The 12,062-nt window shown below is 45.0% G+C and overlaps 1 protein-coding gene across 1 annotated transcript in view; it reads left to right on the top strand.

The window, feature by feature from the left end:
* Ccsap (centriole, cilia and spindle associated protein) overlaps positions 1-11,640 on the top strand; it is an 18,455-nt gene extending 6,815 nt beyond the window's left edge. Inside the window, exons 2-3 of the mRNA XM_008845772.2 lie at positions 7,779-8,047; positions 9,993-11,640. Coding sequence (XP_008843994.1) covers positions 7,779-8,047; positions 9,993-10,169 — 446 coding nt within the window. The 3' untranslated portion in view covers positions 10,170-11,640. The remainder of the gene's footprint in view (positions 1-7,778; positions 8,048-9,992) is intronic.
* The last annotated feature ends 422 nt before the right edge of the window (positions 11,641-12,062 follow it).

Here is a 12,062-nt window from a genome sequence, read left to right as displayed (position 1 = left end):
CTCTCTGTAGCCCCAGCTGTCCTGGAACTCACTTTGTAGACCAGGCTGGCCTTGAACTCACAGAGATCCACCTGCTTCTGCCTTCCAAGTGCTGGGATTAAAGGTGTGCGCCACCATGCCCAGCCGGGAGAGTTCTTTAAAAAAATTTTTTATTGAGCTTTTGTAATTTCACATACGGTTCTTAATCAAATTTAGACTTCCTCTCCCCCATTTTGGGACAATTCTTTTAAACTTTATCTTCCAATAGTTTTTTTTTTAAACAAAACAAAACAGGGTCAATGTAATGTCCATTGGCTTTGAAGTTGATATATAACTGAGGATGACCTTGAATTTCTGATTCTCCTGTCTTTACCTCTTGAGTGGTAAGATTACCAATGAGTGCCACCACACTTGCCTTTACTATTGTAGCTTTAAATTTCTGAGGAGTTACTTGTTTTGGTTCAAGGATTGTTATTGAACAAACCAATTCTCCAGTTTTTGGATCCTGTTCTTGAACCCCTCCTGCCACCCCAAGAAAAAGCCATTTTTAAGAGTTCTCTTAGTTCCCTGCCTTTGTCACCTGCTCTCCTTCTGTCCTTTCTGCTATGTAACTCATGGACCTTGAACTCTCCAGCCTTCTGCCTTAGCCTGGGTAGTGTGGTATTACAGGTGTGAAGCACCACAACTATCTCTGTGTCATTTTTGTTAAAAATGCACTCATGGGCCAGTGAGGTGTCTCAGTAGGTAAAGTACTTGTGAAAGCCTGAAGACTTGAGTTCCCTATGGTGGAAGGAAAGACCTGATTCCCTCAAGTTGTCCTCTGATCTCCAAACATGTGCACACACAAACACAAATAAATACAAATGTAATTTAAAAAATGATGTACTCAGATGTCTGCGCCTAGCCTATCTGCTCATACTATAGTGAGGCCTGGAAGAGCCTGGATGTGGGGTCTTGGGGTGGCTTGTCATCTGCATGGGAAGAAGACACAGCTGTTTCTCTTGGGTATATAAAACTTACTCTCCAGGAGTCTCTCGTGTGCCCTTCCCAGATGGTGCCTCCAATCTTGCCTCAGGGAACCCAGCCAAGCTGCCACATGTTTGGATCCTAGGAAGAAAGTCACAGAGGAGGGCCCTGTATTTGTGATCTGAGGCCTCCTGGCCTGTTGGAAAGGTGTCAACCTGGCTTCTGCTGTGCTAAGGTCCCAGGTCCAAGCCCCCTCTGCTTCTTTGTCTCCAAGCAGTTCCTTAGCCTTCAGGGTAGGAGAGGAGCAGTTACCTCAGGTGGTCCGGAGCGAGGAGTATGCCTAACAGTCACCTGAACTCTAAAACCACACAACTCCTGAAGTGCTCTGGGGTCCTGTGAGCTGGACAGTGGCCCTGGCAAAGGCTGACATATCTTCTGATGAATCTGTCCTTGGCTTCTGCTGGGAACTTTCCTCATAACATGCAGATTGTCTCCAGGGTGGTGTGGAGTGATGGAGGGCCCTATCTCTGATTGCTCTGTGGATCAGACAGTATCTCTCCCTCCCAACCTGTTTTCCCTGGCAGTCAAAGAAATCTGCCCAGGTCTGGGTGGGGGGATGGAATGCGCTGACTTAGTTCTCAGTGGAGGTATGTGCATTGCATCACAGAGGGTGTAGGGCTGGGGGCCAGCTGGTGTTGGGCCTTTTTTAAAGGAGCTTGCTGACTGGGCCTTCTGAGGATCCTCTGTCTGGGGGACTTGCTGGGCTCAGCTTCTGTGCTTGGCTTCCTTCCAGGCCGTGGGAGTCCTCTGTCTCTGATTCAAGGCTGTGTTCCTCTCTTTCTTGTGTCTCTCAAAATTTTGTTGACCTTTTACTGAGTGAGGCTAGGGGAGGAATGGATCTAAGCTCACGTGCTTATTTAACCTGGACTTCCCACTTAATTTTTAAAATTTTATTTTTTATTTATTTATGTGTATGTGTGTTGTGTCTGTATGTGAATATGTGCATGTGAGTGCAGATGCCCACAGACACCAGAAGAGGGCATCAACTTCTTTGGAGCTGGACTTACTGGTGGTGATGAGTCACCTGATGAGGGTGCTGGCAACCAAACTCAGGTCCTCTGCAAGAGCAGCAAGTCTGCTGAGCCATCTCTCCAGCCTCTGTTTCTTTAATTAATCAATTAATTAATTAATTAATTTTTATTTAGGTCTTTTGGAGACAGGGTCTGCCTGTAGCCCCAGCTGGCCTGGGGCTCACTATGTAGACCAGGCTGGCCTTGAACTGAGAGATCCACCTGCCTCTGCCTTCATCACCCCTGGCTCCATCCATCCATCCATCCATCCATCCATCCATCCATTTATTTATAGACTGGTCTCACTATGTATCCCTGGCTCATCTGGAACTCTATGTAGACTAGATTGGTCTCAAACTCACAGAGATCCTTTATCCACCTTCCTCTGCCTCCCAAGTGCTAGGATTTAACAGTGTGTGCCACGACACTATGTCTGGCATATTTCTTTTTCTTAATCAAGTTTGCCAGAGGTTTTTAAAAATTCATTTAACTTTTCCCAAAAACTAACTTTGGGCCTGTTGTGGTGGCACATGCCTTTAATCTCAGCAGTCTGGTGGATCTCTGTGAGTTTGAGGCCATCCTGGTCTATGTAGTGAATTCCAGGCCAGCCAGGGCTATATAGTGAGTCACTGTCTCAGAAAAAAATCAAAGACAGCCCCCCAAAAACTAACCAAACTAACTTTTGTCTATTAGTTCTCCACCCCCCCCAAAAACTAACTATTCTCTGTGGATTCTTTTTATTGTGTTTTTATTATGTTGTGTTTGTTTCCTTTATTTTCTTTGGGCTTGTTTTTGCTAATTAAAAACATTTCCCCCCCCCACTGGGTGTGGTGGCACATGTCTCTAATTCCAGCACTTGGAGGCAGAGGTGGGCAAGATCTCTGTGAATTCAAGGCCAGCCTGGTCTACATAGTGAGTTCCAGGCCAGCTAGGGCTACAGGGAGACCCTGTCTCCAAAAAAATTTTTTTTCATTAATACTTTTATAAATCCTCAGAATTTTTTTTTCAATACTAGAAGTTGAACCGAGGGCCTCACACATGCTAGGTCTGCATCCTACTATTGAGCCAGACTTTCATTAATGCTTTTTCAAATGAATTTCTTTTTTTTTGAGACACGGTCTCCCTGTAGTCCCAGCTGGCCTGGCATTTCCTGTGTAGCTCCCTATGTAGACTAGGCCGGCCTTGATCTCGAAGATCTGCCTGCCTCTACCTCTAGAGTGCTGGGACTAAAGGTGTGTACTACCACCCTTGACTGGATTGATTGATTGATTGATTGATTGATTGATTGATTGAGAGGTTCTCACTGCTTAGCCATGGCTGACCTTGTACTAGAGGTCCTTCATCTCTAGTGATGGGATTACCTAGCTTTAGAAACTTTGTTTTTTGAGACAGGGTCTTATGACACAGGCTGGCCTCAAACTTGCTGTCTAACTGAGGATGCCAGTGAACTCCTGATCCTCCTGCCTCCACCTCCAAGTGGGATAATAGTAGAAACTTTGATAAAATACATAGAACACAAAATTTGCCATTTAACTTTTTAAAAACGTAGTTAGTACCTGGAACTAAGTGCTTTTGTTTTTGTTTGACTCATGGTTATTTAGGTGTGGTCTTTCCTTCCTTCCTTCCTTCCTTCCTTCCTTCCTTCCTTCCTTCCTTCCTTCCTTCCTTCCTTCCTTATTTACAGTTTCTCTCTCTCTCTCTCTCTCTCTCTCTCTCTCTCTCTCTCTCTCTCTCTCTCTCTCTCTCCTGTGTCTAGGCATGGTGTGGGTGCACGTGTATGCAGGTGTGCATGCTGGGAGACCAGAGGAAGAGATGAAATGACTGCTCTAACACCCTCTGTCTTATTCCCTTGAGACAGGATCTCTCACTGAACCTGGAGCTAGGCTGGTGACCAGTGAGTCCCAACGATCCTCTTTTTCCCTCTCAGTGCTAGGGTTATTGGTGCACACGTCTTGCCTGGCTTTTTTTTTTTTTTTTTCCTAGAGCTGAGGACTGAACCCAGGGCCTTGTGCTTGCTAGGCAAGCACTCTGCCACTGAGCTAAATCCCCAATCCCCCCCACCTTTTTTTTTTTTTTGAGACCGGGTCTCCCTATAGCCCTAGCTGACCTGGAATTCTCTCTGTAGACCAGGCTGGCCTTGAACTCACAGAGATCTGCCTATATTTGCCTCCTGAGTGCTGGGATCAAATGCCTGCCTTTTTATATGGGTGCTAGGATTTGAACTCAGGTCCTCAAATTTACATAGCAAGAACACTTACCCACTGAGCCATCTCTCCAGCCCCTGGATGTGGGCTTTTTTTTTTTTTTTTTGGTTTTTTTGAGACAGGGTCTTCCTGTAGCCACAGCTGGCCTGGATTCACTATGGAGACCAGGCTGGCCTCAAATTCACAAAGATCCGCTTGCCTCTCCCTCCAGAGTGCTGGGATCAAAGGCATGCACCACCATGCCCTGCCTGGATGTGTTTTTAAATTTCAAAATTGGAAGAGATTGTTGTGATTTTGAGACCAAATCTCACTCTGTAGCCTAAGATGGCCTAGAACTAAATGTGGAGGCCAGGCTGATCTCAAATTTGTGGCAATCCTCCTGCCTCACTCTCCCATTGATGGGCTACAAGTATGAGCCACCATATTGGGCTCCAAAATGAAAGAGATTTGATAGGTATTTTTTGAAATACATAGCTTCATTACGCAGTGATTAAGATTAGATATATTCTGTATAATTTCAGTTTATGTAACTTTGGTTTTGGTAACGTGCTAAGATTTGCCTCGTATCTTTGGATATGAAAAACTTGTATGTGTTCCACATCAGCTGGCTGGCAGTGCACTGTGTCCAGTTGCCAGGTGTTTGTTCTCTGTACCCCACTTGGTCATTTATTATTCTGCATAAGTGTTTTTTTTTTCCTTTGAATTAGATTCTTCAGAATAGCTTTGTGGTGGTAGATAACATTTTCTGCAGCATCCAACATGATGTTATTGAGCACAGGGTCATCTTTTCATTTTATTTACTTTTAATTAACTTAAACTTAATAGTTACGTGTAGTTAAAGGCTACTGTACTGGGCAGCAGCATTCTAAAGACTGGATTTATTTTAATTTGAATGTTCTCTCAATTACTGAGAAAGGCATTTCAGTCTTCCCCTGTAACTTGTGGGAAATGCTGTTTTTCTTCATCTGAAAACATCCTTATTTTAAATATTCTTTCAAAGAGGATTTTAAAAGCATAACTTATATGTAATTACCATGTACCAGGCACTATTTTAAGAGTTTTATAACTATTACAATTACAGTGAGACGTTCTGCCTCTTTTCTTCTGTATTGTCCATCTTTTTGTTTCCCACTGGGGATAATTTTCAAGTATGTCCTTTTCTTTAAGCACAGAATGTAAGCACCGTTATTTCATCATCTGTAGATGATAATTTCAGTATCTCGTCTCTTGCTCCAGCTAGTTGTCCCAGCATCACACTCTTTCCTTGTGTGCCAGGTTATTTTCTGTGGTAATTCTGTGGGAAAGTTATTTGTAGGAATCATCTGGACTCTAAGGTATCGAAGAAGGTTTTAGGTTTTGGCTGGATACCATGGACAGTGACTTTTGCACTTCACTGAGCTGTCTTGGGTCCCTGTAGTAGGGGTGGTTGATCCAAACCAGGGGGGCAGTCTCCACTCTCCACTGCTCTGCCTCTGTGGCCTGATCCCTGCCCCTTGTGTCCCCTTGTACACCCACCAGAGTCTCACTGATGAGTGCAGGGTCCCAGTCACACTGATTTCTCTGTGGTATGTGGCACTTCCTCAGCTTCTCCTGTTTTTTTCACCTTTCTAGACAGCCTTCCTTTCTCTTGCTTCTGGGTTCTTTAAATTAGTGTCCCAGGGGTTCAACTTTACCCTTCTGGCTTCCTGCTCCTTATTTGCCCTGGGCAATCCCGTTGCACTACAGGAAGCTCCCCCCACCCCCCACTCCCGTCCCCAATCAGTGCACTTAGACTCTGGTCCCCAGTGCCATCATATCTCTCAACTTGCTTGTGGACGTCTACTGCCTGGTCGTTCTACCCTGTCCAGTTCCTTCCTTGAATGCCCGTGTTCATGGATAGGAAGACTATCTGCTTAGAATGCCTGTGAGGACCATTGGGTCCTTCTCTCCAACCCCCCGCCCCCATCCCTGCCTGGTGTCAGAGTATCTGTTTACCCTAGGCAGTTGTTAGTTTTTCCTGTTAGTCACTTGGCCTTGCTCTCTTATCCAACCCACCCTAAAATAGACAGTTCCACATCATTTTCTAAGCTTAAAATCCTTCCATGATTTCTAGGAACCTCCTCCCCGATCCAAATTCAGCATAGAAAGCTGTATTTTCCTGTTTCCACCTGCTCCTGGCCCTTGGCTGTAGACTCTGTGTGAGCACTTACCCTTTAGAACTTTATAATCCCCTCCTGGAGCCTTTCAACAAGCGATTTCTCTCCTGGTCTTTTTCCTGACCAGCATCAGCTATTCTCTTGATGAAGGTCATTATTGCCCTCCCTGGTCAGGTTGCCCTGGGAGATGTGGATCAGGAGAGGAGGAAAAAGGACCCAGGACTCAGGTCACCGCCTGGTCCCTTACTCTCTGCATTGGATCTGTACAGGTCCTTCCCCGCCCTCCTCTTTCTCTTTGCTTTGACCCTGAGGGTCTCTCTTCCATACTTCCTACACCAAGGTGAAGGAAGGTTATGGGCACAGTATGCAGAGTACTTGGGCAGCGAGTGGACTTAGGTCCCTGGGATGGAGTGGAACCCAGTGTCCTGTCATCTCATACAACTTCACTGTCAGGTTCATAGCCTGGTATAGGATGTAGATGTTAGGCTTGGGTTGGGTTATCTGATATTTAAAATATTCAGTAAAAATGAAATGGGTTGGTAAAGCCAAGGCCAAAGCCTCAGGGTAGAAGTGACAAAAACAAAGGTTTTCTGCAGTCAGGTGTTCCTTTCCTGGACTCTCCACAAAGGGTACAGTCTGATGCAGAGGAATGTGGAACAGAAGCTAAGCTAAAGGCAGTAGGGCTGAGGGTCCATCCTTGGAGGGGATCAGGCTGTGTCACAGCAGTCTGTATAGTTATCATGAAGAGCCTAATTCTGCAGCAGCTAATGGAGGAGGGTGTGTGATGCCCGAGCAGCTTCTGAACTCAGATTCCAGTGTGCTCTGACATAGAAAGGAAACAGACCTAGGAAGGATTTATGCAAAAGTCCTATGTCTTGTTAAAAACCAGGAGAGTGCCTAGTGTGGTGCTGTGCACCTTTGATCCTAGCACTTAGAGGCAGAGGCAGAAGGGTCTCTCTGAGTCTGAGTCCAGCCAGAGTTACATAGTAAAACCCTTCTCAAAAAAAAAAAAACCAAAAACAAAAACGTGTTTGACATTTGCTCAATGAGGACAGCCTAGTCTGTCCCTAGGGGGAGCATCCAGGTGGTTGAATTCTGGGGCTTGTGGAGGAAGCCCCCAGGCTGTATGCACCTCACCTGTCACAGAGATGATGAATCCTGAAGATGCCACCAAATTTGCTTTGGGATTGTCTTAGCTCAATGTTGGCACTTTTGTTGTTGATTTTAAATTGGGACAAATGGATTGAAACTTACTCTACAAACTTGTTTTCATAGCTTGCTTTAAGCAGAACCTATTGAGTTAAGCCATAGTAAGTATGTGGGTGGCTTGATGAAAATTTATTATTTTTATTATCAAATTAAGTATTATATATAAACTTGATTTTAAAGTATTTCCATCTTGTCTCATCCCTTTTCTTCAAAAGCACTGCCAGCAAAAGACTTAGAAGAAAAACCAGAACAGCAAACCGGAACAAAAGAGACTGACAGGGTGCCCAGTGGCACTGAACCTCGACAGCAGCCTAGTGCCTTATTTGCTAGAGGAAGTAGGAAAGCAGCCAAAAGCCCCCAAAGATCAACAAGCAAAATAAAAGAGAACAAACATCCATTTGCTCTTTATGGCTGGGGAGAGAAACAGACGGACACGGGGAGCCAGAAGACTCACAACGTCTGTGCATCTGCTGCTGTGCATGAGGTGCGCCTTGGAAGTGTGCTACCACAGGGCATTGTTCCTGAGGGAAGGATGCTCTGGCCCTTTGGAGGTCCTGAGGTGGTGTGGGGTCTAGGGCAGCAGCATAAGGCAGCTCTGGACACCAGCAGAAGGCCAGGAATGTTGGTGGGCAGGAGCTAGGGCCCAGGGTTGACTGGTGCTCAGTAAATTCTGAGCCAGGGGTAGAGGCAGGTGCCTGCCATTGTGGTTCCTGAGTTCTGGAGCCTGGGCCACAGGGGAGCAGCACAATGGGGCTGGAGCTGCTTTCCCCTCCCAGGGGTCTTAGTTTTCCTTAGCTCTGTTAACCTGATGTCCAGGTGTGTGGGATTGCCTGACATCTAGGGACTTCTGTTTTCCCTTCTCATGAGAGTCAGCTTGCTGCTTTCCCATTTGACTACAATAGTATTTTGTTCCCTGGAGCTTAAATCATCTGACTTGACCTTGGTTTGTTGTTCTGTCAAGACCCAAGACAGCTTAATGAGAACCCTCATGTGTAGCTGTGAGAGTCACATGCCTTAGAAGAGGCAGGAAGAGAAACTGAAAACTGTGAATTCCCTTTAAATGTCAGTCAGGAGCAGCCTCTGGGTGGCAGATGGTGTTTTTTTTTTTTTTTTTTTTTTTTTTTTTTTTTTTTTTTTTTTTTTTTTTTGTAGTGAAATTCGAGACAAGGGGGTACTTGTTAACAGAAGACCCTGATGAGTCCCTGGGACTAATTTAACAGTGTTTACCCTACAAAGGATAAACTCCCCTGACATTTTTTTTGTTTTATTTGGAAGTAGGATCTCATATTCCCCAGGCTGGCCTGGAATTCACTATGTAGCTGAGAATGACCTTGAATTTCTAATCCTCTGGTCTCCACTTGCTGAGTTGTGGGATTACAGACTTTTATCCCTGTACCTGGATGCCCCCCACATTTTTTAGTGTAGTGCTTTAAAGCACTCTCCAGAGTTCTTCAATAGATTCTTCCTCTCTTTCTCTCTCTCCCTCTCTCTCTCTCTTGCTCTCTCTCTCTCTCTCTTTCTCTCTTTCCCTCTCCCCTCCCTCTCCCCTCTTTCTCCTCGCCTCGCCCCGCCCCCCCTCCCCCCCTCCAGGATCTCACTCTTGCTGGCCTGGAACTCACAGAGATCCACCTGCCATGCCCAACTCTGGAAAACTATGGAAACTCCTCCCCTATAGAATGGAGAAAGAGGCAGGCAGATCTCTGTGAATTCAAGGCCAGCCTGGTCTACACAGTGAGTTCCAGGACAGCTGGGACTACAGGGAGACCCTGTCTCAAAAAAAACAAAAGAAAAAAAGGAACAGAGAAGAGGCTGGGTGTGGTGGTGCAAGCCTTTTAATCCTAGTACTCAGGAGGCAGAGGAGGCAGATCTCTTGAGACTATGAGACCAGCCTGGTCTACATAGTGAGTTCCAAGCTAGCCAGAACATAGTGAGACTTTGTCTAAACAAAACAATTGAAAACAAAATCAGGTAGTCCTAGCAAATTAGTTGCTTACCATTTCTGTCTAAAAATGTTTCTGCAGCTCAGCTTTGCCATCACCAGTGATGGATGAGTTGTGGCAATGGGATGGCATAATCTATGTAAGTTTTGATATAGGACTGCAGACAGACAGGGCTTTGATGCTGTTTCAGGGATCCTGGCTGGTGACATAAGATGGTCTCAAATCTCAAGCTGGCATTGAATTTTCTATGTAGTTGAGGATGACTTTGACCTTGACCTTGAACTTCTGATCCTTTCTTTCCACCTCCCAAGTTCTGGAATATTGGTGTCCCATCACCATGCCTGGTTTATGCAGTGCTGGGGATGGAACCTAGGGCCTTGTACATGCTGGGCTGCCATGAGCTGTATCCCAAAACTTTCAGTGAGATATTATTGAAAATCAGTCCCAAGCCACTGAGGCTACTAACTCTTAGTCTTGAACTTTCTTTAGATTCATGAATCCGCACTACGAGCTAAGAACAGAAGACAGGTGGAAAAAAGGAAACTGGCTGCTCAGAGGCAGCGGGCTCACTCTGTGGATGTGGAGAAGAACAGAAGGATAAAGCCATCTTCCGCAGAGAACCCATGGCTGACGGAGTACATGCGGTGCTACTCAGCGAGGGCCTAGGTGCCAGGACAGCCTCCTTCAGAAAGTCTTTGTAAAAGAATATAAGAGAAAAGAAAGCAAAACACACTATCAAATGAAACCACACAGGTGGATGAAACAAACAGACCCTGCACAGCTCTTCTTAGGGAATTTCCAAAAGATGGTTTTGTTTTGGTGGTGGTTGGTCACCTGCCTTAGTAGTTAGGCAGACCATCGAAGCCATAGACATTGGGTTGTTTATGAAGACAAGACCCCAAGTCTTGATATTCTTGTAAGAGTTTTATTTTAAAGCATTTTAATTTCTGAGATACCCACACCAAATGCCTTTAACCGGCTTTAGATGCTTCCCGTCCACATCCTCCTGTATTGCAGGAGGAACTGTTTATTCTGAGCAGCATCACATCCCACAGCTGGCAAGATCACCTGGTTCTACAGCACAGGACTCACTGTCACCGTGTGTGTTTGCATCAAGTGAAGCACAAGGTGTGAGCCCCATGACTAATGCTGTTATGGTGAACTAGAACTCCAGCAGTTGTGATATGTAAGATTTTTCTGGCCAGAGCGAGGATCACCTCTTTAAATCATCATCTAGCCAGTTTCTTAATACAGAGTTTAATAGTTTGGATACATTCCAGTGAGTGTTGTGTAGTGTGTGTAGAGAGTAATGGTGACGTTTCTTTTGAGTCAGTGTCACGTTCTTTTACCTACAGTATTTACTTTTAGAGCACACATGGAACAGTCAGTAACTTCAGTCTGAGCTCTGCCACACCCCTCTTCTGTGATAGCTGGCAATGGCATGGAAGCCTTGTAATCTGAAATCATGCTGAATGAATGGAGCTCATTCCACCTGTGGGGAGGGATCAGAAGACACCTTCAGCGTGTTGTCTACACCATTCTGCTTTCCTTCTACAGACTTAACTGTGCATAGCACTGATAGTTTAGGTTGAAAACATGCGTATTTGATCCCCAGCTTGGCAATCTTTTCTGTCTTACTGTGGGAGAACTGGACCTGTGCAGGCATGGCTGTAAACAGGGCTTCTTTCCCTAGTACAGAACCCCTGTCAGGCTAGAAAAATCGTTTTAAAAAACACAGGTCTCCATAAGATGGGCATCTTCTCCATCCTGCAGAAGGGACTCTCAGAAGGATGAGTGCCACATTCTTCCCAAGAGACAAGGAGATCCTTGGCCTGCGTCCACTTAGCACCTGAGTTTGTTGGGTGAAAACCTAGTGCTGGGCGTGGGGCCAAGCATTTCCTTGATATTTTTATTTTGGGTTTTGAATATGATAATTTCTAGACCACAAACTGATTTCATTCCATATGAAATTGTCACACAGTGTCATCTTAAAACTGTATTAAGCTTTGAAAATGCATACTGAAAAATCATGAGTGTTTTTAAAAACTTTTTAAATATTTGCATAGTTTTGTATAGTCTTATGTACAGAGCCCTCCAATCACTGAGGTGTAAAGAGTAAATTCTACATGTTGTCCAACACAATCTTGCTAGTGATTCTTTGTTAACCATCAGTCCCAAAATGTCACATGCACAGGGTGCTTGGGACATTGTCCCAGGTTTTTGGAGAACTGCTCTTTGTAAAGCTGTACCTTGAAGGTCTGCACTCCTGACTCAGGCTGGCATCATCGAATCATACCTTACAACCTCAAAAAGATGGTGGGGAGAGGTACAGAACCCTGACCCTAGCCTTCCTTAGACTTGTTTAGAAAACAGACCTGCATTGGTGTGTGACCGACGTGTATGAAAGGCTGTGTTGGCCTGTCTCTTCTTCTCTATAAGCAAATCACAAATGATCAGGAGTTTTGAAGAATTTTTAATGTTCATAAACTACAAAAAAGTCAGTTGTGATCCCCTTCCCACACCTGAGTCCTTAATGCTTACTTTTTTCCCTTCCACTTT

Source organism: Nannospalax galili, unplaced genomic scaffold (assembly GCF_000622305.1).
Source record: "Nannospalax galili isolate Female #2095 unplaced genomic scaffold, S.galili_v1.0 scaffold702, whole genome shotgun sequence".
Lineage (NCBI taxonomy): Eukaryota > Metazoa > Chordata > Mammalia > Rodentia > Spalacidae > Nannospalax > Nannospalax galili.
Note: the sequence above shows the minus strand (reverse complement) of the source record. Positions and strands in the feature narration are given on the sequence as shown.